At 47.7% G+C, this 22,798-nt stretch overlaps 1 protein-coding gene across 2 annotated transcripts in view; it reads left to right on the forward strand.

Moving 5' to 3' along the window:
• CAD (carbamoyl-phosphate synthetase 2, aspartate transcarbamylase, and dihydroorotase) overlaps window positions 1–22,798 on the forward strand; it is a 399,701-nt gene that overhangs the window by 106,495 nt on the left and 270,408 nt on the right. For both annotated transcript variants that reach the window (XM_085613270.1, XM_085613271.1), the window contains exon 3: window positions 5,488–5,617. In XM_085613270.1, the coding sequence (XP_085469396.1) occupies window positions 5,488–5,617 (130 nt within the window). The remainder of the gene's footprint in view (window positions 1–5,487; window positions 5,618–22,798) is intronic.

A 22,798-nucleotide genomic window follows, 5' to 3' on the forward strand; every position in this document is an offset into this window, starting at 1 on the left:
AACAGAAGACCTCTTTCGAAGAGTTTGTGGACAAGTTGATTTTCTCAGTATAAAACTTGGTTTTCTCCTCTGATAAGTTTTATTTGTTTTTCCCAAATTAGTGCACTATATTTACCTTTTTCAATATCACTATAGTCAGTTGTCCAGGCTTTCTCTTGCCTGCTGCATTTTTGTTTCATTGTCTTTAATTTAGGAGAAAAACATGGTGCAGTTGTACTATTTCGATACGTTTTTAGACCTTCTTTTATATTTTTTTTTGCTTTCAGCAAAATCTTTTTTTATTAATCTTATTCCAGGCCCTGCTCTTTTTTTGTCCCTCACTGGGTTTCCTACATGTTTCAACGTCGATCAGTTAAGACTGAAGCTGATCCCTTTATGGTCAGATCAAATGATAGATAGTTACACTTCCATCATATTATTAGAAATATTGGTGAATATGCCATCTAAAATATGACCTGCTGTATGTGTGGCAGCCTTGACTAACTCATTCAAATTAAAACAGTTCAAATTCTCAATCAAGTATGCTGAGTCTTTGTTTCGGAGTTCTTCTAGGTAAAAATTAAAATCCCCCATATACCGTGTAAATAGGGTATTTAATATCCCAACAAAATTGCTTAAGACCTCTCAAAATGTAACTTTGGGGCCTATAAACCAAAATGCCATAAAACCTACTCTTCTCTGTTAGTTTGCATTTGAAAGAAAGGGCCTCACTGCCCGCTAGGTTAGCAGGTTCACATATTAAGTCTAGCAGATTGTGGTAAACTATCGCTGTTCCACCTCCTCTTTTGCCCACCCGTTCCAATCCGTTGATAATGTAGTTGGACGGTAATACTGCGGCAAGATCTGGATCTAATGATTAGTCTGCCCAGGTTTCAGTCAAGAATACCAAAAGAGGAGTGTAAGGCTCAAGGAACTCTAAAATCTTGTATTTATGTTTATAGGAGAACGAGAATTAATAAAAAGGCAGCTCATAGAAGTTACCTTGGCATCTAAGCACTCCCTTGTCTTGTCCACCGGCACCAATTTCTTCACCCTAAAACTAAAATTACAGTTGCTATAGTAAAAACACTCTGCACACTCACTAAAATTAAAAGGATTGCAGCCAACATGCCTACTTGAAGGGTTTTTTGTAGAAAACTCTAGGGATAGGGGAAACTCACCCACCCTTACCAACTTTGTTACCCCACCCACAGAAACTCTCCTAAAAATCTGCAGATCTGTAAAGTCAGGTTCCCCACGGGACCCTACCACTCCCAAACGCCTAAAAGACAGCCTGGGGGCCTTGGAGCCCTACATTAGGCATCTGCTGGATGTGTCTTTTACGACAAAGACGGTGCCTAAAGAATGGAAAAAAGCGGTGGTCCTTCCTCTCAGGAAAAAACCGACCGTCAGCTTTGATAAATTAGACAATTTGCGGCCCATCTCTCTCTTACCATATCTGGCCAAGGTAGCAGAAAAAACGGTCAATATCCAACTTATGGATTTCATAGACAAAGCAGCCTTACTGCACGACACCCAATTTGGCTTCCGCCCCCGCCATTCTACGGAATCGGCACTACTGACTGCTATGGAATCCCTAAGACAGGGGGTGGATGAAGGTCACACTATGGCCCTTATCCTACTGGACCTGAGTGCGGCATTCGACACTGTAGCTCACTCCACCTTGCTACAGTGTCTGAATGATGGAGGTATAACTGGAGCCGCACTCCAATGGATCCAATCCTTCCTGACGGGGAGAAGTTTCCAGGTCCGTCAAGGGGACCACTATTCCCGAGACATAGAATTGGGTCAGGGCGTTCCTCAGGGTTCGTCCCTGGGCCCAACTCTTTTTAATCTCTATGTCTCCCCAGTGGCTCCAATTGTAGTGGGACACGGACTACAAATTGTTACCTATGCCGACGACACACAGTTAGTTGTATCCCTCTCGCGTACACCCGGCCTTGCAATGGACAGTTTCAGGGCTTGCATGCAAGATCTTGCAACCTGGATGTCCACCAATTGCCTGAAATTAAATGGCAACAAGACCGAGGTGCTCGTGGTGGGAGGCAGCCCATCTGTCTGGACGTCGGCATGGTGGACACCTTGTCTAGGTGAGGCCCCCACACCTCGGAAAGAAGTCAGAAATCTCGGGGTCTGGCTAGATACTGACCTGTCTTTCGGACCACAGATCAACAGGGTGACGGGCATTTGCTTCAGCATTCTAAAAACTCTGCGGAAGGTCCTAATTCTCCTTCCTACGGCCGCCCGCAGAACACTGGTGCACGCCCTTGTCACCTCACGCCTAGACTTTGGCAACCTACTGTATTTGGGAGCTACCTGTAAAGCGATAAATCGACTTCAGGTGCTACAGAATGCTGCAGCCCGCCTTATCTTAAACCTCCCTAAAAGATCGAACTCCAAGGCCGCCCTCCAGTCACTCCATTGGCTGCCGGTGAGGAGCAGAGCTGAATTTAAGTCCCTCTGCACCTGCCACCGTATCCTCGCTAAGAAGGCGCCAGCACCACTCCAGAACCTCATTACAAGGTATGCACCAACTCGTGCATTGCGCTCCTCGCAAGGAGGCTTGCTTAAGGTCCCTAGGGTGAAAAAGGCCCGTATGGGAGGTAGATCCTTCCGATACCTGGCGGCAAAAAGCTGGAATAATTTACCTCTCAACCTCCGACTGGACCCCTCCGAATCTAGTTTCCGGAGGAAATTAAAAACTTACCTCTTCTCAAAATAGTGGGCTCCTCCCCTACTTCTCTTTCAGAGTGCTTCAGTTCAGCGCGGGGACACGCATTCTGCGTAACCAGGCGCTCTATAAATGCCCCTTAATAATAATAATAATACTTCCTTGGTATACTTCTGTAAGGGCAAATGGCGCACAGCGCACTTCAGGCACAGACCGGCACAGACTGCCTTGCGTGTGGTTCGCCAGCTACACAGTCATGCCTGCGTCCAAACTAAATAGTCTCCTACTAAGGAAGAGTAGAACACTAACTAATCAAAATGGCGGCCATTCGCTCTAAGCGGCGAGTCAAGAAATGCCCCCAGCATCAGGTAAAGTGCAAAGTCACAGTATTAAAAAAATAACTTTTAAAAAGAGTTAAAAATGCCCCCTACTTATGTGCAGAACTAGCGGTAATGTCAGGTGACGCCTGCATCCAAACTAACCAAAATGTCAGTTTCATCAAAGACGACTCGTTCTGCAACTGATCTGCCTCCAAAAGCCTGGGAGGACTGCCAGCACTTCAAGGAGCAACTAGCATCTCCCATGGAGTAGCAGAGCTACTTCCCTGCAGGCACCCAAGAAGAACGTCGGGACCTTGGACCGCAAAAACCCAACACCGGAAAGCACCACTGCACCCATGCCCCCCTGCCAGTGCCTGTGCACCCATCAATTGATTAAAAACTGTAGTTGGGGTCCAAAGACCTATTGTCTAGCATGTGCGTTGGGTGTATGAAATACCACTAATTGTGTCATTTCTAGTGTACAGCCTAATGCCCTCTTCCACCCAAGCACTTCCTCTCTGCTTTCACTCTGGGTCCTTTCCCCTACTACAATACTGACTCACTTCCTGTCTTTGTACAAAGCAGAGCTCAGTCTCCTCTGTCCCCCAGGGATATTTCTTTCTGCCCATCATGGACTTATTACTCCGTCATTGCACACCTGTCATTGGCCTACTTTTGAAGGGTCCACCATTTTTGTTTCAGTTAAATCTATTTACATACATGAATAAGTCACCCCAATAACTGGACAAGCTTCCCTTGGTGGCATTACAGATATGTAGGTTAATCTTTATGGCTGGGCCAATCCTGCCAAGTGAGAAATCACACCTGTTCCCATTGAAAAAATCTAGGACGCTATTGAAAAAGCTAGGGCGCTAACTGTTGATACGGGACACACAAGTCTGTTATTTGAAATGCACCCTTTGGACTCCATGGGGTGAACTGGCCTCATTCTCACCAGTCCCCTTGAAAAGCAACGGCACCAGTTGAAACCTTAAGTGAAACTGTAAGTGGATCCTGGACTCCAGTTGACCTTGCCCCTAATTGGTCAAGTTTCAGACAGCTGATCATCATGACATCACCAGGAGACTTTTCTGTTGCTGAGTGGGACGAGTTTTACTTTTTTGTGATGCCACATTGTATTCCGGCCCATGGCTGACACATTTGTTTCCACGCTACCAGAGAGGTACCGAGCAAACTAGGTTGGGCCTAGCGTCTCCATATTTAAACCCTATTCCTTTCACTGGATTTCATCTCCGGCTGCGATTGAGAGCCGTTTCGAAAGTGCAACAGATCAGCCTATCTAAGGTCCATAATAGAACTTTGATCTTAAGACCATGATAACAAAATCCTAGCGCTAAGGAGGTATAATCATGGTTAGGGCTGTATCTTGGCCCCAAAAGTTGTAGACCTGACACCGGATGGAAAACAAACACCTTTCATGGAGCCCAGTTCTGAAAACATCCACATGCCTGCCATTACCACTCTGCGTGGAGGTTGTAGGTTTGACTCGTAGCGTCAGGCTACACTTAGGAGTTGAAATGTATTCAGATTGATTCGGACCACAAGATTACTTTGAAGATTTACGGGATTAAGGCAGTACATAACATTTATTTGAAGCGTTCAGGCTACCCTTTAGGATATGTAAGTTATTAATTTGAGTCAAGGTTGCGACTAGATTACCATAAATTAAATGCAAGACCACACGGAAGTGGAAGGTGTGAGTGGTACACTACTACGCCCTAAGGAGACCTCGCTAGTCCCTTGAGGTCAAAACATAGACTAATTCTCCTAAATGGTTCAAGAACTCAGTTTGGAGTAAGGGAAGAGCCCTGATAGACCGGTTACCCCACGCAGGTAGTATTTCTGCGACACCTTTGGGAATTGTACAGTGCATTGTATGAATGTCTTGTCTGAATTGATGTACTTGTATGTGAGCAGTGCGTCACTTGCCCTTTTGATTCACTTTCTCACACCTTAATATACTGTGTCGTGATATATGCGGAAATTTGTAACTAATAGATATATGATGTCTATATGGGAGTCCAGCTTTGTTCATGTATTCATTTTTTCAAGCATCTAGTTGTATTTAGTTGTTTTCCAATTAAATTGAACAGTGGAATTCTACTTAAAGTAATTTACAGAGCTTCGAGATTAATTAACGTATAGCTTTGGTCAAGTTAGTGCCAGTGACACTTGTTATGCATTGAAGATGCCATTACCACTATGTCCTCCACCGACTCCCCTCCTAAAATATATTTGTTGTTTAATGATGAGCAATATTCTCTAGCGCAAGTCTCCTATTCCCTGATGCAATATTTGTTCCTCTGGTTCATTGGTATGTTTCCGAAGCGGCTGTGGTGCACACTGATGGCAATATATCTTGCTACCAACTGTATTGTGCATGCCTTACATGAGAGTACAGCATTTATTGCAAGTGGATTGCTAATTATTTGTTCAATCTTTTGCTTCTATGCTTTCTTCCCCTTCCTCTTGCAGTGGTTTGAATCCAGCCGCATCCACACATCAGCCCTCGTCGTGGGTGAGAAGTCTGAAAACCCAAGCCACTGGTGCGCTGCTCTCTCCCTGGATCAATGGCTTAAGGAGCACAACATCCCAGGACTTGAAGGTTAGGCACTGTATCCGGATGATGCTTTTGCTCGTCATTTTTCATCACTTTCTTTTTAACCACAGATAATGTTATGACCACAATGCAGTACCTAGGATGCAATGTGGCTTAGTACTCCTCTGACGTGTTGCACATACATAGACTTTGTCCAGAATCTAGTGGCTTATAGAAAATAACTCCTAGTGTTGGAGGAAGTTTTGTGATGGAAGTATTGATTTTAGAGTTAGGTTGTTTTACGTTTCCTCCATAACTCGAGTTTTTGAACGCTAGGGAGTGCAGGAAGCAGGTATGCTAAGAGCCCACAGCAAGTTTGAACGCTTGCAGCATGGCCGGCTTCAATTGCAGGGAAACAACCAAAGATTCCATATAAAACAACCAAACATTCCAATTGTAACATGCTTGGAAGTCCTAGGCCATGAGAATGCACAACCAAAATAACACGAAATGCAAGTCAAAACTAAAGAACATGCACTACAGTTCTGCATTCCGCAGTCCTGTCTTTAATAGGCGATGTAATCACTCGGGATGTTTGTCTTCCCAGTTTGGTGTTCTTTGTACCTCGATACTGAGTTATCTATTCAGTCAGGCTTATGGTAATCGTATGCTGTGGGTTGTGTGTGAGAGGTTGGCCTGGCATATGCTGTCCACTAGTTATAGTGGGCACCTTGCACCAGTCCAAACAACCCTTATTGATGATTAGGTTTAAGACCACCTTTATTGAAAGCTATCCTAGTGGTAGCTACGGAGAGCAGCATTCAGGCTAAGTCTTGAAGGAGTATAAAGCAGCTTGGTTTACCATATTATAACCGCTTGAATAACTAAATGAAAGGAGAACCACACAAGGTGTGTGTATATATATATATATTCTTGAAGGAGTTTATGGTGATAATTGAGCGCGCTCTCCAGCAACGCGCTTCTGGGGTCCCCGCATCGTCAAGTGGTCTGGTTCTTGCTGGTCTCTGCTGCGGCGGAATTCTCTTGTGTCCAAGTGATTGGATGAACCAGTATCCACCTCCAGGTCCGGAAGAAGAGAAGGCGGTGTTGGAGTTATTACTCCACTCTGGGTGGTATGGATCGCCATTCCTATCCCCGCCGATTGGATTCCTAAACCCTTGGAGGTTGATGCGGATGGGGACCCAGGGGGACGCTTTACTTCCAGTACATTTCAAGCAGGAAATTGGTTTTGGCGACTTCGTGGTGCCCTATCCCGCGCAATCACCGGATTTCCCACCCTTCACCTACCTGGACAAACAACAGCATTCTGGGAACTGTGGTTCACAGGCATCGTGTGAGCTACTGCAGGTGATCAAAAGGTAATTACTTTATGGGTGGAGCGGACCGCAACCAATCACCTTGCGGCAGGACACTGAAATGCACGTTGTCAGTCACACCTCCTGAACTTTATTGGCGCTGAAGAAGGCTGTTCCAGCCGAAATGCATTCGCCGTGTTGTGCTCTTGAATAAAGATGCCCCCGTGGTCTCCCCTACTGTGGCCTCATCTCTTTCTTGAAGGAGTTTATGGTGATAATTGAGCGCGCTCTCCAGCAACGCGCTTCTGGGGTCCCCGCATCGTCAAGTGGTCTGGTTCTTGCTGGTCTCTGCTGCGGCGGAATTCTCTTGTGTCCAAGTGATTGGATGAACCAGTATCCACCTCCAGGTCCGGAAGAAGAGAAGGCGGTGTTGGAGTTATTACTCCACTCTGGGTGGTATGGATCGCCATTCCTATCCCCGCCGATTGGATTCCTAAACCCTTGGGGGTTGATGCGGATGGGGACCCAGGGGGACGCTTTACTTCCAGTACATTTCAAGCAGGAAATTGGTTTTGGCGACTTCGTGGTGCCCTATCCCGCGCAATCACCGGATTTCCCACCCTTCACCTACCTGGACAAACAACAGCATTCTGGGAACTGTGGTTCACAGGCATCGTGTGAGCTACTGCAGGTGATCAAAAGGTAATTACTTTATGGGTGGAGCGGACCGCAACCAATCACCTTGCGGCAGGACACTGAAATGCACGTTGTCAGTCACACCTCCTGAACTTTATTGGCGCTGAAGAAGGCTGTTCCAGCCGAAATGCATTCGCCGTGTTGTGCTCTTGAATAAAGATGCCCCCGTGGTCTCCCCTACTGTGGCCTCATCTCTTTCTTGAAGGAGTTTATGGTGATATATATATATATATATATATATATATATATATATGTGTGTATTTAGTTCTAAACACTCTCTACTAACCTCTTTATGAGATTAGAGAGCAAGGCACACAACAATACAGTTCTAAAACGACAGTAAATAGCACAATATACAATGGGCCCGATGGAGGGACCAAACCATATATTAAGAAAGTGATATAACAACCACAACTTGACTAGACACAGTGCCTAGAGCACGTAGAGTAGCTGGGACCGCAAGGAACCACCCAAGGTAGTGACACAGGGGGCCACGGGGGACGCATACAGTGTGAGAACACAGCCGCGAGCTCCGAACAATCCTATGTGAAAGTTGCGGTTGGAATTTAAGAGTTTAAGGACACTTAGGAGAGGACTTGGAGCAAACCCTTTCAGTCATAGAAGGTTCTAAGGTCAGCACTCACGTGAGCACCGGAGTACTCGTGTTACCTCACCCAGGGAAGCCGGGTGCATTGGTGTCAAATGGTGTTGGGAATCTTCGATGTCGTCAATGGTGAGTTGCTGCAAAGTGCTGCTGCTGTGGAAAGGAAAAGTGTCCGGTGTGATCCAAGCCTGGATCGAACATGTGAAGAACCTGAAAGCAGAGGGACAGAGTCTGGGTCACTTGCCAGTGACCAGGGGCACGATAGACGAATGCCCACCAATGTCGGGTGTTTCAGTTGCGATGAGGTGAAGCTTGGCTCCACTGCCACGGAGACCAGGAGGTGTCGACGACGACCACAGTCTGCAGGCGAGCTGTCCCACAAAGGAGGTTGAGTGCTGGTGCGTCGGTTTCCGTATTGGAGACCAACAAGCCTTGGCAACGGCAACCCACGCGGTGAGAGTAAAACGGCAGAGAAAGCTCTGACCTGAGTCTGGGTGGTTGACCTGAGTCTGGGTGGTTGGGGCAACCTAGTCCATTATGGTCTGGATTTTTCTCTGAAATGGTTGAACCTGGCCTCCACCCACAAGGTGGCCCAGGTACACAACCTGACTCTGCCCTATCTGGCACTTAGTGGCCTTGATAGTTAGGCCTGCTTTTTGCAGGGCCTCCAAAACACTTCTTAGGTGGACCAGATGATCCTCCCAGGTGAAGCTAAAGACAGCAATATCATCTATATATTCTGCACTATAGGCTTCCAGGCCTGCAAGGACTTTGTTCACCAACCTTTGAAAAGTGGCGGGTGCATTTTTCAAACCAAAGGGCATTACCACAAATTGATAGTGCCCACTACGGGTAGAAAATACTGTCTTTGGCTTTGCATCATCAGCTAGTCTGATCTACCAGTAGCCAGCTGTCAGGTCAAATGTGATAAACTTGGCTGAGGATACTCTCCTGGGTTAGCTGTCAGATGTCTCGACGCTTCCCCCGAGGTAGGTCACGCCGTGACCGGCTGCGCTCTTTCACTTATGTAATTTCCTCTTAGAACTCTGCTCACGCAGATTGCCGGAGAGTAGTTCCTTAACCCCTCTAATCTCTTATTTAACCCAAACTTTCTTGAACCTTTTTGTACTAGGCTGTCGGTTTAAGGCTCCCACCTCGCACTCCCATTGTTCATTTGTGCACGCCCTGGTTCCCTAGTGATATGACACACAACCTTTGACTACGTCCTGTATGCTGCCAACAGGGTCGCGCTCTCATTTTTTGATATACCGATTAATATCTCTGTCTGGGAGCTCACATTAACCTTTGATCTACCACGTCCTGAATGCTGCATGCTTTCTACAAGGCCGCGCTTTCATGTTTTGGTATACCGATTAATGTCTTTGTCTGGGAGCTCACACTAACCCCTGCTCACATTTTAACTCTTCTTTCAATCACTACGACCTGCGAGTGAGCTCATTGTAGTTATTTCTCAGCATCTCGCATGGCTAAGCAGGTTCTTGATTTTTCCATCAGCCTTTTGTAGCCTGTTTCCCCGTTTTTGTTTTACATTACCTTTTAGGCAAACTCTTGGGTACCTTGCCCCCTCCTGTTAAGCGCGCAGTAAATGATATGTCTCTCAGATGTCAACAACGTGGTTTTCCACTTTCTCCCTTTCTCAGCCACAGGTTACGGTTGAACCTTGTGCGTTTCGCTACTGATTGATCAGCCTACCATAGATATTGTTTGCCTATGGTACTCCCCATACTTCCCAATGGTGAGTACACACTTACCATGTATGTTTTTAATCTTTCTCCTCCTTAGCCACTAGTGTGAATTGTGACCCTAGTTATGGCTCTCTCGTTTTCCTTCCCCCCCCCCCCAGGAGTGCTGCAGGCCCAAAATCTCATCTTCCAGCACGAAGTACTCCTGCTGATGCTGGAAAATCTTGTTCTGATTTTTCCACTTATGAGATCCGTTCTTCTTTTAGACACACCGCAATAACTTCTATTATTATCCATAGGTGCTCCCCCACCCCCCCCTCAACCCTTTGGTCCTGAAGAAGACTCCACCTCCAAGACATACAGTTTGCTGGTCCCCACAGGGATCGAAACGTCGACTTTTCTTTTTCATTCCACATCAAATCTGGATGACAGTGATATTATAACTGCATCTATTGTTTGTTTTCGCATTAATTTTATTTGCCAGAAATCTGTCAGGATAGGCTTCAAAATTGAATGTGGATGTATATATATGCACTACCTTCCCCTTGATGTACAACTCTGGTTGGTAAACAGTCTGCACAGCCTTTTGGTCATGCCAGGCCTTTTGTAATTCCTGGCTAGCCTCAAGGTTTTTATTTGCCTTCTTCATGTATTCAGCCATCCTGGAGCAGAGACCAAGTACATAGTCCGCAATATCCTGTTTAGGGGGTTTGAGAGGTAACTCCCATCCCTCCTTCACTAGACACAATGGACCCCTAACTGGATGTCCAACAGAAGCTCAAATGGGCTGTAACCCAACCCCCTTCTGTGAAACTTCTCTCTAGGCAAAGAGAAGGCAGGGCAAAAGTATGCCCCATCTGCGCCTAAGCTTTTCTGGGAGACCTTTAATCATTCCCTTGAGGGTTTTGTTGAACCTTTCAACTAACCCATTGCATTGTGGGTGATAAGGGGCGGTGAATGTATAATTCACACCACACTCCATCCACATAGCAGTCAAGTAACTAGACAAGAAGTTTGCATCTCTGTCTGATTCTACCTCCTTAGGGAATCCCACTCTGGAAAAGATTCCAAGTAGGGCCCTTGCCACCACAGGTGCTGTGGTGATCCTAAGGGGAATAGCCTCTGGATACCTAGCAGCATGGTCCACCACCACCAGTATAACTGTGCCCAGATGCTGTTTGAGGATCCATGGGACCAACTATGTCAATCCCAACCCTCTCAACGGGAACCCCCACCACAGGTAGTGGTATCAGGGAGGCCTTTGTTGTACCACCTGCCTTACCACCTGCCTTACCACTGGCTTGACAGGTACACAGGAGCGACAAAACTCCTTGGTGTCCTCAGACATGTGAGGCCAATCAAAGTGAGGGACAATTCTGTCCCAAGTCTTGTTTTAGCCTAGGTGTCCTGCTAAGGGAATATCATGGGCTAGTGTTAATAGGAAGCCCCTGAACTTCAGAGGTATAACCAACCTCCTGGTGGCACAAGGCTTGGGGTCTCGACACTCTTGAGTACAGGAGGCCATCTTCCCAATAGATCTTATGGGTTCCACTAGCATTCCCAGCAGCCTCATCAGCAGCTTGCTTTCTGAGTGGTTCAAGAGAAGGGCAGCTCAGCTGCTCCTGGCTCAAATCTGCCCTGGAAGGGCCCCCTGTCCCCAAGGACTCAACCTGGTCAGGTTCAAGCACCTCTGGGACAGTTCCTTCAGGACTGAGATCACCTCTCAAGAGACTGATCTGCCTTCTTAGTCAGGGGGAAGACACTGCCTTACCCCTACTGCTCCTTTTCTTGGGTGGCACCTGGTCCATTCTTCCAGAAACCAGGGCCTTCTCCAGTGTTAGACAATTTTGCCTGTGACCTGGTCATAGCAAACACATCTGCAGGGATTCCCAACATTTCTGCATGGGTCCTAAGCTCCACTTCAGCCCAAGCTGAAGTTTCTAAATCATTGCCAAGAACGCATTGTGAGAAAGTGGCTCTGTATATACTGTTCCCTAATAGGTACAGGGTGTACAGAGTCCACAGTCCCCCAGAGGCTGATAGAGGTCAAAGTTAGGTATGACCTTACTCTCAAAAGTGGTAGCTTGGTCGAGCAGTAAGGCAGTACCAGAGGACAGTGTAAAGCATTTATTGTACACACTCAGTCAGCAAATGGTTTCACACACTCAATAACTGAACTCTAGGCCAATGGTTTGTATATATAAAATATATGCTTGTTTTATTTTTAGAACCACAAAGGGGGTAAAAATATACTTTCTCAGAATGAGAGGTTGAATATAAATACTTTTGTTTTAAGCAATAAATTTGTGTAAACAGTCACAGTTGGTTGCAATAAACAATCCTATTTCCTAAACATAACAATGCATTGAGCTCAATGGTAAATTCAGGTTATTTGTAATAAATTACTTTTCAGATTACTTTTGGAATTCCAGGTCTGGCTCCTAGAACCAGCCTGGGGTCAGTATTCAGAATCAAGTGATGAAAGTCGACTTAACTGTAATGATTTTTAAATAATATTTAGCTATTTCAAAAGTTAGCACTTAGAAAATATTTCACAGAAAACATTCAATGGATCTCTATGGCAAGAAATTCAAATTGCAGGTAGAGTACTTTATCGTTACTTTAGTAATCCAGGACTGGGTGCCTAGACCCAGGACTGGGGTCCTTATCAAAAGCAGGTAAGTAATTTTGTTTGCAGAAATGGTACGATTTTAAAAGAATATTTCAAATTTGCAATAGTAGACACTTAGAAGAAATTTCACAGAAAAGCAGACAATGGTTTCCTATGGGAGAAAAATGAGTTAGAGGTAAGTATAGTTGTGAACACTTTTCAGGGTCAGGGCTGGGCACCAAGATCCAGCACTGGGAGCTCACCTAGGAGCAGGTGAGTAAATTCGTTTTTGTCACTTGGCTGATTTTTGGTGAATTTTTGCAGTTTTGAAAAGTTCACACTTAGAAGATTTTTGAAGAAAAAGCCAGTCAATGTTACCCTATGAGGAAAATGAAGTTAGCGGTTTAAGGGTAAGTACTCGACTGGTAGTGTTGAAATTCCGGGCATGGACTCAGGGGTCCCCCAGTGTCAGGTAGGTACAGTTGGTTCACCCTCAGCGGTTTCTGGACGGCCGGGTGCAGAGAGAGTTGGGCCCAATGTTATCCTATGAGGGATAGGGGGGCCTTGGTTGGTGGCTGCTGTCTGGCAAGCCACGCGGCTGTGGGAGCTGGGCTCCTGGTCACTTACTCAGGGCAAGTGGGGAAGTAGGTTAGTGTAGAGAGGGCACTGCCAGGGCCACTCGGGCGGCTGGGTGCAGGGTGCTTTTGAGCCTTAGGGCGCTCAATGGAAATCAATGGGAATGTTCCGGTTTGGAAAGAGGCTGCAGGCTCGGGGACGAGGATGTTTCAGGTGCCACCACCACTTCGAGAGGTAAGTTGGGTAGTTGTAGGTTAGGTGGGTACCCCGGGATTGGGCACAGGGGGTCGCAGGGCGCCGGGTTCAGGGGTGCCTTTTGACGTCGGGAATCTTACCCTCTGGTTGATCGCGGCTGGGGTGGCACTTGGTTCTGAGGCTGCAGGCTTCTTCCGGGATGTCGAGGGGGGTCCTTGGGTGCCGGACTCTGGGTCACAGTCGCCGTGGGGTCGTCCTCTGGGTCTTTGTCCACTCCGGCACTGGCCAGGCTTGGCTGGTGCAGAGTGTGTTGGGTCCGCGGTCCCAGGCTGGTGCCAGGGATAGCAAATAGGTTTCTTGAGTAGAGCCTCTACTCGTGGGAGTCCCAGGGGCTTAGAGCTAAAAGGTAGCCAGGTCCTCCGGGGTTGGTGAGGTTGCTGGCCACGTGGGATGCCGCGCTGGTGCAGGTTCGAGAGTCGACAGGCCGGTAGGGCTGGGGCCAAAGCAGTTGGTGTCTTCTCTTTTTAGCAGCTGCAGGGCAGGTCTTTGTTCTTCTTGCTCTTCTTGTAGTTTTCTATCTGGAATCTAAGGAAGGAAGGTTCAGGGTGCCCCTAAATACTAGATTTAGGGGCGTTACAGGTAGGTGAAGGCCAGGGACCAATGGGTCCTTGTCCTGGGGTGGGTACACCCCCTATCCTGCCTCTCTCCTGTGGGAGGGGGGCAGTAGCCTAATCCTGATAGGGTAGGGCCTACCTTCTTCAAGATGGCGAGAGCCCGGAGATGTGCTTCACCTCGCCTCCCCCACCTGAGGGGTGGGGTGGGCAGGCTGGCACATCCCCTGTCCTTGTATGGGGTTTCCGGCCAAGCTTCCCGCCAGAGTGGGGGGTTGCAGTGGCCTGGGGAAACTCCAAATGGCGGCATGCCTTTGAAGCTTCCCTTTGCTCATCCTGGGGGAGGAGATTTCTCACCTCACCCAGGATGTGCATTGTTGCAGGCCCGGGAGAGCAGGGGCTCTCCCACCCAGGGGTCCAGCAACGTGTCTGCTGTGTGGCAGCCTGGGCAGCCTCAGAGCAGACGTGGATTGTAAGTTAGCTGTAAGGGGGCATCTTCTAAGATGCCCTCTGGGGTGCTTAGTACATTAAATCCTACACTGGCATCAGTGTGGGTTCAATGTGCTGAGAAGTTTGATACCAAACTTCCCAGGCTTCAGTGTTGCCAATATGGTGCTGTGGAGCTCGTGTTTGACAAGCTCTCAGCACCATGTATTCTTAAATGACAGCACTGCACTTACAGTGCCCAGGAATGGACCCGGGTACTGTAGGGGCACAGGGCTCCTGCTCCTGTGCCCACACCATAGGTGTAATGCACCCAGCTAGAGGGGTGGCTGACATATGCCTTGGCAGTGTAGGTGATGGGCATGGTACACAGTGATGTGTGCCATGTCGACTCTTTGTTTTGTCCTGCACCCAGACACTCAGCCTGCAAGGGCAGTGTGTGTGTAAGGGTACAGGGCCTCTGAGGGTGGCACAATGAGTGCTGCAGCCCTTAGAGGCCTTCCCTGGTCACAAGGCCCTGGGTACCTAGGGTACCATTTACTAGGGGCTGACATGTGGCTAGGGTTTGCCAATTTGGAGTTTGTGTGGTTTAAGGAAGGAACATAGGCCCTGGGCACCTGATTGGCAGGAACCCAGGGTACACTCAATCGAAGTACATTCAGCAATTTAGCAAAAAGTGGGGGCATACCATGCAAGAAAGATGGCACTTTCTCACACGCATTCATCAGGGAAGTCTGCACTTACCACAACCTTCTTAGGGCCAGTCACCCCTCCCCAGGTGAAATTAACAACTGCCAAGGAATGGTCTGTCCTGACATTGCTAGCATTGGTCACTTGGTACATTTCCCCCAAGTATGATTTGCTCATGCATTGTGACACTTGCCGCTGTGTCCCTGAATGCCAAGGCCTCTTTTCCATTTATCAATGGCTGCTGTCTGTATTTGCTCACATTACTGGGACTGACAAATAAGGAGGCCATATCAATGCCTCCATCACAGATCAGTACAGCCTGAGTAGGAACTCTGACTAGGCCAGAGTCCATCTCAGATCCCAGGGTTAACCCTACTACACCCTCATTCGGAGTACCACCACTTAGAGCTTAACTAGGGGGAGCTGTTGCCTTCGGGGCAATGGTGGCTGGAGTTGAGTCCGTGGACTTGGTACAATCACTTGTCCAATGGGTTTTCTGTTTACAGATTTTACACCATGGTTGCCTTTGGCCTTTTCCTTTGTTAGACTGGAACTCCCCACCAGATGCAGATTTTTGGGGCCCTTGAAGACTTCTGGTCTTTACCCTTTTCCCCACACTTATCAGAGTTATTCGAATCTTGCTTCTTGGAGTCACCACCTTGGTTCTGAACCTTCTGCCTCACCCTGGTTCTGACCCATTTGTCTGCCTTCTTTCCCAATTCTTGGGGAGAGGTCAGATCAGAGTCCACCAGGTACTGATGCAACAGCTGATTTTTACAATTATTAGGGTTCTGCTCCCTCATAATCAAATTGTACAATCCTTTAAAATCACACAATTTACTGCCTTTTGGGTATCTCTGAACTTCATCCTGTATTGTTCAGTGGTTAGGCCAAACCCATCAATCAGTGCACTCTTCAAGACTTTGTAATTGTCAGCATCCTCTTCTCTAACAGTGAGGAGCTTGTCTCTACCTTTGGCTGCAAAGGAGAGCCACAAGGTTGCTGCCCACTGCTCCTGAGGAACCCTCTGCACTTTACAGGCCCTTTCAAGTGCAGTTATCCATTTGTGGATGTAATCCCCACTCTGGTAGGGAGGGACGATCTTGTTCAGGTTCCTATGGTCATGAGTATGATCTCTACCTCTAGGGACACTGTTGCTGCCACCATGGGGCTCTAGCCCACATCTTTGTGAAGCTCTCTGGAGCTCCAGGCATTCTCTTTTTAAGGCCAGCTGTGCTCCTTAATGATTCTGAGCTTTGCTCTCTAAAAGTCCAGCAGTCTGTACTTCCTATCATAAGAGGACTCCCTTTTATGAGAGGTAGTGGTCCTATTCGAAATAGAGGTCCCTACAGATGTTCCAGAATGATTAGATTCCTGAGAAGGAGATCTAGACCTTCTTGGTACACTGTTAACCCTCCAGGTAGGGTAAAGAGAGGGCCACTAATGCCTTATCCCTCACCTTTACCTTCAGGAAGGATTGGATTGTCCAGGTTAGAAACCTCTTGATCCTCCTGGTCAGCTTCAGATTCCAGGTCCTGGATGTTTTCACTTCCAGTCCTGTCATCTTCTGCTGCCCCACCCAACTTGCCTGCCTCATCAGACCCTGGGGTCTTTCTGAGGTCATCTAAAAGCAAAGCCTCTATGAGGTGTTGCGTCCTAGGGTTCTTCCCGGTCTTCAATTTCCTAGATGCACACATATTTCTCAATTCCTGAAAGGAGAGGTGGTCATACTTAGTCAGCAAGGAGCCACTGGCTTCTGCTTTTGAAGACATACTAGTGTAGTGAGGTGTTGCACCTACCTAACCTAGTGGGAACTACTAAACTCTCTTGAGTTGTAGAAAGGGTGTGCCAAGCCCTTGACACACAACTCTAAGTTCAGTAGAACTTACTGTATTCTAAACTTCGTTTATATGTACCTATAGTCGTTTTCAGTTAGTCACTCAATGAGATCATCTGGTAAAGCAATAGCAAGCTTGAATCCCACCGCTGCACACCAAAGTGAGAAGTTGGCCTGGTAAATGCTGTCCACTAGTTGTAGTGGGCACCTTGCACCAGTCCAAACAACCCTTATTGATGATTAGGTTTAAGACCACCTTTATTGAAAGCTATTCTAGTGGTAGCTATGGAGAGCAGCCTTTAGGCTAAGTCTTGAAGGAGTGTAAAGCAGCTTGGTTTACCAGATTATAATCTCTTGAATAACTAAATGAAAGGAGAACCACACAAGGTATATATATAAAATATATGTATGTATTTCTAAACACTCTCTACTAACCTCTTTATGAGATTAGAGAGCAAGTCACACAATAATACAGTTCTTTAACTACAGTAAATAGCACAATATACAATGGGCACCAGGGGGAGACCAAGCCATATATTAGGAAAGTGGTATAAGAACCACGACTTGACTAGACACAGTGCCTAGAGCACGTAGAATCGCTGGGAACCCAAGGAACCACCCAAGGTAGTGGCACAGGGGACCCACGGGGTACGCGTGCAGTGTGAGAACACAGCCACGAGCTCTGTACAAACCTATGGGCAAGTAGCGGTTGGAATTTAAGAGTTTAAGGACACTTAGGAGCGGACTTGGAGCAAACCCTTTCAGTCATAGAAGGTTCTAAGGTCAGCAACCATGTGAGCACCGCAGTACTTGCGTTACCTAACCCAGGGAAGCCGGGTGCATAGGTGTCAAATGGTGTTGGGAATCTTCGATGTCGTCAATGGTGAGTTGCTGCAAAGTGCTGCTGCTGTGGAAAGGAAAAGTGTCCGGTGTGATCCAAGCCTGGATCGAAGATGTGATGAACCTGAAAGCAGAGGGGACAGATTCTGGGTCACTTGCCAGTGGCCAGAGACACGATACTCGAATGCCCACCAATGTCAGGTGTTTCAGGTGCGATGAGGTGAAGCTTGACTCCACTGCCACGGAGACCAGGAGGAGGCGACGACTACCACAGTCTGCAGGCAAGCTGTCCCACGAAGGAGGTAGAGTGCTGGAGGGTCGATGTCCGGATTGGAGACCAACAAGCCTTGGGAACGGCAACCCACGCTGTGAGAGTAAAACTGCTTTGATGTGGACCAGCAAGGTCCTTTGGCGATGGAGTGTCCGGGCACGTCTGGAGCAACCAGGTAAGCCCGTTGAAAGTTAAAGCACCCTTCTCAGGGACCCACAAGTCGACAGACAAGGGATCGCGAAGGGACCTCGAGAGGAATCACTAAATACCAGCCCACGGGACACTCTAGGAGCGTAGGCCAGTAATCATCGGTGGAATCGCTGCTCGGGGTCTGGACTACAAGTAGCCCAAAGCATAGCCTCAGGGATCGCCAAGAAGCACATGCTGCTGCAAATGTGCACGGTGTCCAGGGGTTCGGGTTGCACTCTCCCCTCGAGGGCTTTGGATCTCGGGGTCGCTGAGAGCACGGATCGGCCTCGGAAGCTTGGAAACCCACCTCCTGTGTTGCAAAGTCTTCGGAGTCCTTCAGGCATTGCGTAGATGCAAACCGGACAGATGCGTCTTTGGTGCCTGCCTTGCAGGGGAGTAACTCCTTTACTCCAAGGGAGATTCTTCGGTCATCCAACGTCGTGTAGATAGTAGAAGTTCTGGGATTCTGTAGCAGAGTCTCGTCCAGGTAAATCTAAAGTCCTGTAGACGGGGGTTCCTACTTAATACCCAAGGAAGGGGTGGGGCAAACTCTGGGGACCCACCTATGGGACGGTCAGGACAGAGGTGTGGCTACACCCATGTCCTTTTTCCAGTTTCGCACCAGAGCAGAGGCTGGTAGCCCCTGTAACCGGTTTGAGCTGGACTATGCACAGGGACACCAAATGTGTCCTCAGTGCAGACATCAAAGCACTCTTGGAGTGCACCCACCCATCCCCAATACACTAAAGCCTGTCTGGGAGGTGGTTACACCTCCCTGTGACAGGAAACCTATTGTCCAGCCTCCCCTGCCAGAGTTTCGGCCAGCAGCAGTAGGGCAGACTCGTGTCTGTGGCTGGCAGCATCCATTTTGTGATGCCAGGCTTCTGTTAAGCTGGTACCGGGTGTACCGGTGAAGTCATGTTTCTCCCTTTAGTAGGGTGGAATCATACCTCCCCGCCAGTAACTGGCGGGGGAGGTATGATTCCAAGGTGTTTGACACCAAAAACGTCATGTTTCCATGCAGCCATTCCAAAGTTAGCATTTACCGCGAGGTTATAATGCACTTAAGAGTATATGGTTTGGCTGCATCACAAACAACCCCAGAATAAAGGTTCCGAAGGCGGCAGAGGGGCTCGGCTCATGCATGCGCACCCTCTCACATAAAACCCAGCACCCTGTCTTCGGATTGATAAGGCCTGCCATAGGAGTGACTGATAGGTTTATACGTGCAGTGATATGGATAGATATTGGGAACCTATAACTGAGTAAGGGTTGCATACACCACCTTACACAGGCTGCATTCTAATTGGTTTCCCAGGGGTGGCATAATACATGCTGCAGCCCCTGAGAGGCCTCTGGGGTACCTATACCCTGGGTATATAATATACCATATACCAGGGACTTATAAGGGTGCCCCAGAATCCAATCTGTGGTGTACCTAAAGTACATGCAATCATTTTAGAGAGGAAGCAGCTAGGCAGGGACCCTGGATAGCTGGGTCCCAGCCAGACTAAAGTCGAAAACAGTGAAACCTAAGCAAACCAGCATTGGCATAGCCAATAGGTCTTGCCTTTGGGACCTTATAAGTGTTTTGCCATGCAACATTTGTATAACTAAATACTTATAAGGTCCCAAAAGCGAGACCTATTGGCTATGCAAAGCGAAAGTGAAAGTGATCGCGATCAAACATCAAAGCGGCCGTGTGGCCGCGAAAGTGATAGTAATTGCGGTAAAGTGCGGCGCGCGCGCCCGCGCACATGCACTGTAGCTCTAGGCTGGCCTGCTAGCACTTTTTGGAGCCCTCTCAATAAGTCTCGTCAGACCAGCGCATGCGCTGGGTCAGGCGCGACCTAAAAATGGGGGTTACCATAAGAAGCAGATCCTACTCTCCTAAATTGTGCACGTTCAGTCTTTTTTTTGTTTTTTGTTATAATTTATTAAATTTTAGGTAGTTAATACAGTTTCATTTTTAATAAAGTGGTGCTTAGAAACCATATTGAGAGCAGTAAAGATACCACAATGTTTAAGGTACTAAACAGATTGACCTTATTGAAAATGTAGAAAAACTTGCTAAACGCACTGCAGGGATCAAGTGCGCATATTATGCCGTGCTCCTGTAACCACATTCAGTACCTAAGAGGCAGAATGTGCTGTTCATCTAGTAAATGGTGTGCAACCTTTCGGCGTGGCTCCACTAGTATTCTGCTGCTTCGTCCACATCTGTAAGCATTAGTTTTGCCCGTTGTTGGATGAATGGAGGCATGATCACGCTAGGTTGGAAGTGGATGCAGAAAGAGGTAGAGGGGAGTGCAGGGCGCCTTCTTGGCCTGCACTAGGACTTCACTGGAATTGACCATTCAGACTTGACAAGCCCCATTCCCTGAGTGTGGATCCTTTTGTTAATTTTACTCCTCAAAGATGGATATGAGGGAACTCCATCTCTGAAGCCTTTTCCCTTGGTGGTCAGTCGCATCTGCCGTTTGCCACAGGGCCAAACTACATGATCACTCTTAAGGGATAGCCAAGTTACTCCCTATGGAAGGGTTAAAACTAAGATCCTCAAAACAGTAAGAAAATATTAGCTTGTGTGTCTGAATCACAATGCTATTATATCCTTATGGAGCTAGATTTCTGCTATCTTTAGCCCCAGGGATAGTTGTATCCTATGACACTTGGTTTGGATTTGCTTGTGGAACGTCCGAAGCACCCCATTGTCTAGTTAAGCTGTATGGTATGTCGTTTTGTAGCTTGAGCTGTGCTCTCCCAAAAGGGTGCTATGGTTCTAGCTGCTTAAAAATCTTGACCCAGCTGTGTTCCTTGGGCATCACTCTGGACTTTAAGTATAAAATGTTGCCCCAAAAGCGTAAGACAAATACCACCCAGACATCTATGCAGCTATTGGCTACTTTAACTTAACAAGTTGATACACTTTGGTTGTTCCTGATCTGATGTGAGGTCGATAAAAGCAGAATCCCATGGAGCATGTCCAGTGCGCTCACATGACTTCTGAGGCCACTGGAAGGGAAATCAACGTATGTCCAGAAAAATGTTTAAGGGGAGGGTGGTACGTCTTTGACCAGACATCCAGGGGTCCTCCTAGTGTACATCATCCCTTCTGTCCTTCTAGTGATGCCACATGTAATACTTTGTTACAGGACAATATAACCTCAAAACTGCAGTTCTCCCCAAGCAGGTATCCTGAAAGTAACCATAAAACATGAGTGCATGTCCTCACCCTTTGGCAAAAGCAGGTTACAATTCTTTGAGGTTAAAAATGGAGATGTAAAATGTAAGTCCATTGTAATGCGTGGTACTACTGAATTTCACCCCACTAACAAATGTTCATTCTTCTCTGTCTACCAGAACCAATGCCTGCAACAGTATTTATTTTTCTATCATTCCCCAGTAGCGCATGTTTCGTAGACTTTTGTTAGCCTTTCAATCTAATTCGCTCCTTTGTTCGAGGCATGTGGGCTGCTGAATTCATATCTGTGCATAGATCGCTGCCTAGTGTTGGGTCCGGATGTTTGCACGTTGTTGTCCTGGAAGAGTCTTCGAAGTATCACGAGATTGGTGACTCCTCCCCTGGACTACAGTGCGCATGGGCATCCTCTCCATCCTCAGATTGTTTTTTTCCGCCATTGGGTTCGGATGTGCTTATCTTGGCTCAAGTTAGGAAAATTTAGTTTAAGGCCAAAAGGCCTTTAGTTTTCGTCGGTACTGTTCCCGTTCGGTATCGACTGCTTTCTTACTTAGTTTAGAAACTTCTTCCATCCTTTCGGATCCGTTTGGTCCGAACATCGACCTTATATCGACGATGGAATTGAGGACCCCATTCAAACGGTGTCCTGTATGCCACGCCAAATACCCACACATCGACGTCCACCCGGTATGCAACAAATGTCTCTCACCGGATCACGACGAATCGAAGTGTATGGCCTGTGCCCGATTCAGATCGAAGAAGACTCTCTGGAATCCACGGGCAGCGAGATTAGAAGCGCAGCAATCGGCGCCTGCCCCGGCCAACATCTTCAGCACCGAGGACGAGGATGTTGAGAGCGTGGAAGAAGTAAACTCCAGCCCCGCTTCCGAACACGATTCCCGATCGGAAGACGCAGATGAAGTGCTTTTTCACAGGGAAGAAGCCGTCGACGAGGTAGGAGACTACGATGAGGCCTTTGGGGCCGAAGAAGATAGCTCTAGCGAAGAGCCAGGCCCACCCGTCGATACGGAGGCCGTCAATGTGCGTCATTCTACGGCTCAGGTCGAGGGATCGCCTCCGGGCCTTACCCGAGATCAATCCCAAAGTTCTTCGGCCCCGCCTTCGGGCCCGGCCTCGAACATCCCGCACGAGCCATTATTACCAAAGACGACTGGATTCCCTTCAACGAAACCGAAACCAATAGTCGCACCAGTTCCACCGAAACCAAAAGTGAAACTGGCCGTGATCGGCTCGAAGGCCTCCACTTCTTCGACGCCAACACAGACCGTCGGCTCCGAACGCACTAAGAGGGATTTCGGCGCCGAACTCGCTGCAGCGGATATCGGTACCGACCCAAAAAGGAGGGCCCTCGGTCCCACAAGAATGCCTCGGCCCCTGGCAAAATGGCCGCCCCATCTGAGTCCACCTCGAAGACGGCGGCACACGCCAAGTCATCGACTCC

The sequence above is a fragment of the Triturus cristatus genome, chromosome 6, assembly GCF_964204655.1.
Source record: "Triturus cristatus chromosome 6, aTriCri1.1, whole genome shotgun sequence".
Lineage (NCBI taxonomy): Eukaryota > Metazoa > Chordata > Amphibia > Caudata > Salamandridae > Triturus > Triturus cristatus.